General features: G+C 35.9%; 1 protein-coding gene across 1 annotated transcript; it reads right to left on the bottom strand.

Annotated features, from left to right (window-relative positions):
* Positions 1–2,502: 2,502 nt before the first annotated feature.
* Positions 2,503–2,865, bottom strand: LOC136122645 (translation machinery-associated protein 7-like). The gene has a single exon (XM_065876709.1). It carries the CDS (start codon positions 2,854–2,856, stop codon positions 2,665–2,667), a length of 192 nt encoding a protein of 63 aa, XP_065732781.1. The 5' UTR covers positions 2,857–2,865; the 3' UTR covers positions 2,503–2,664.
* Positions 2,866–3,216: the final 351 nt, after the last annotated feature.

The raw sequence follows: 3,216 nt of genomic DNA, 5'->3' as shown, positions 1-3,216 counted from the left end.
CTTCTTCTAACTGGTGATAGAAAGTGAAAAAGAATTTTTGTCTCATTGGGGTGGGAAAAGCCTGCCACCAGTATTTCAGAGATGTTAATATGGAGGCACTTAGTATCAATTCCATAGCACACATTTCACAAAGATGAACCAATTGCATCCGGCAAAAACGGCAAAGCTTCACAAAACCCAGGCTCTAGTAGAAACACTGAAATGCCTCTCTGTGGAACAATGGCACAATTAATCACCTGGACCTTGTAAATTATTTCCCAACCAATACAGCCTGTATACCAACTGCTAATTTCATATCCTGACTGCATGCAAAAACCTGGAAGAACTTGGCTGAGAAAGTTAGTTATACAGACTTTCCACTACTCTTACATCATATCTCTAGGACACCTAGAAGTATGACAGGTGCCAGGAAATGTGAAAGGTATGTCTTTGGTACAGACGGAGAAAAGAGCCTTTTTTTTTTAAAGGATGGCCACCAGCGATTCCTGGTTTAACAAAGCATGGATTTCTTAACTCTAAATGCTCTGTATATTTCAGAGACCACTCCTCCAGGATGAGAGCTATGAAAATTGTAGAGTAAGTGTACTTGTATCTTTTAAATGTCTTTCCTCTTCCTTTTTCAATTCATTTCCCCTCCCTCTTTCAGAGTCTTAGCACCTTAAGCTTGCTCAGAGTCCCCAATTACTAAAACCCCACCCAGGCTTCTCCTTCCCCCAAGGAAAAACGTATTATTTTTTATTTTTATTTTTTTTGGAAAAACGTATTATTGTCTCATTTAGCAGAAAGTGTCTAGCAACTAACAATTACAGAAAAGTTCTGAATATTTGATGTTTCATGTTTAGATGTTGGCTTGTGCTACACCTCCAATCCCCTACAAGGATATCTGCATTTTTCTTAGGTAACATAATTTGCACGAATAAATTAATTTCTTGATAATGATGAAATTTTAGATATCAGCCAGAAATTGGAGATAGAGGAACTTCAATGATCAACTGCCATCTCTGCCCAAGACGTGGTACAGTGAAAGGTGGAAAAAAGATCCTTAGAGCAGAAGCAGAAAACAAAACAAAATACTAGACAGAATGAGGACTTTCTACTCGGCCTCACTGCCTCTAATAAGCCCTCCAGAATACATGTTTATCTTAACAATCGCAATTGTGCCTTTCTTTCTTTCCTCTGGTTAAATTCCAAGTGGCAATGTGATAAGATCTACAAGAAACCTAACCTAATTCTTAGAGACTGAAAGAAACACCCCATGAGTCATGGCTAAGTATTAGGCTGGTATGAAAAAATGTCAGAATCTAAAGTGAAAGATGACCACCACCCAGAAACTTCCTTTCATCATATATTCAATTAAAATTAAAATGTCTTTTCATCACAAATTAAAATGAAAGGAGGGTACTGTATATTTAACAAGCTTTTCCAGTGATGATGATCAGAGATTTTCTTCATTATTGTTATTAATTATTCTTTTGAAATATCCAGAGGTCAGATTTACTACTCCCATCTCACTGGTCTGAGAGGCCTGCTAAGAATGCCTAATCAGTTCAGTTAATGACTGTTTCTAATTTGCATACAACAGGACTTTGCTGCAAATATCTGTTAGTAGGTAGACAAAATCCATTATGAGAAATATAATCAGCAATCTGGTGTCAGGTAGCTCAAGGTCAGGCAGTCAATAATATTGAGTATTTATTGTACACAAGGTATTATAACATAATTTTAAAAGTAAAAGTTATTTTCTCAAGAAGCCTTCAATCAAGGTGAGGAAACCACATGTTTATGATAAAAAATGCTCCTTAGGATTGCAAAACCATTGGGGGAAAGTTTGTTTAGGAACAGTTTCAAAGTAAATATCTCCACATCAATGACTTATTAATTACAAAGTAAAAAGAGTTACCTTTAAAGTGAAAAAAATCTGAATTGGGAGATTGGGATTGACATATATACACCAATATGTATAAAATGGATAACTAATAAGAACCTGCTGTATAAAAAAAATAAAAATTTAAAATGTACACTATTAATAATATAAAAAAAAAGTGAAAAAAATCTCTCAGCTAAGTAATTAAAGCTAATTAACATCACCAATAATGCCTCCTGATGTGAGGCACTGAGGATACATCATCTGCCAAAAATGCATAACCTGTATGGCTTTATGAGGAACAATCAGACAAACCTCAACTAAAGGACATTCTACAAAACAACAAGGCTGTATTCTTCAAAAAAATGTCTATCATGAAAAACAATGAAAGGCTGAGGGACTGTTCCAGGTTAAAAGAGACCAAAGAAATGACAACTAAATGTAATGCATAATTCTAGATTGGGGGAGAAATTGTTATAAAGGATAGTTATTAGGACAATCAGTAAAATTAAAATATGGATTCTGTATCAGATAATAATATATATCAATGTTAAAATAAACTTCCTTAAGTTGATCATTATACTGTTATGTAAAAGACTGTCATTGTTTTTTTGGGGGTTTTTTTGTTTTTTTTTTTTTTACAAAAGTTTATTCTTAAATGTACAATAGGTTCCAAGACAACACTTCATTCTAGCTATAGGTGGCAACAGATGTTATGGCAGGGAATCCAGATGTTTAATCCAGATGTTTAAACAGGAATGGAACTAAGGATCATCATTGCCTCAGGCACAAGGAACAGCTTACTTTTTGCCAGATTTCTTAATTCCACCTGTGGCCAGGGGGCCTTTCCCAGAGGCCTTTGCTTTTAGCTCCTCAAATTTCTTTTGCTCCTCCTTCTGTTTCTGCTTGAGTGCCTTATCTTCCTCATCCATCTCCTTGGCTTGCTTCTTGGGCTGCTTCAGGGGCTTCTTGCCACCTTCGCAGCCCGACATGGCACCTGCCACCCCTTCCCCAGACCCTGCCACCAGATGCCTGTCATTGTTTTTTTATGCTGAAGTATCTAGGGATAAAGGGTTATGATCTCTGCAACTTAACCTCAGCAAAAAAAAAAAAAAAGAAAGAAAGAAAAATGTGTATATTATATTACATATAAAAAGGTAAAACAATATGGCAAAATGTTATCAATGTATGAAGCTGAGTCAGGCACAAAGGAGTTCATTTTAATATTCTTGCAACTTTTCTAAAGGCTTTACTTTTTTTTTTTAAGTAAAAAGTTTACTTTTAAAAATGTTCAAGGGCTTCCCTGGTGGCGCAGTGGTTTAGAGTACGCCTGCTGATGCAGGGGACACGGG

The sequence above is a fragment of the Phocoena phocoena genome, chromosome 4, assembly GCF_963924675.1.
Source record: "Phocoena phocoena chromosome 4, mPhoPho1.1, whole genome shotgun sequence".
Classification (NCBI taxonomy): Eukaryota; Metazoa; Chordata; class Mammalia; order Artiodactyla; family Phocoenidae; genus Phocoena; species Phocoena phocoena.
This window is presented reverse-complemented; position numbering and strand designations above follow the sequence as displayed.

Coding starts and splice junctions, on each gene's coding strand:
- LOC136122645 (XM_065876709.1), bottom strand. CDS start 2,856: ATGTCGGGCTGCGAAGGTGGCAAGAAGCCCCTGAAGCAGCCCAAGAAG.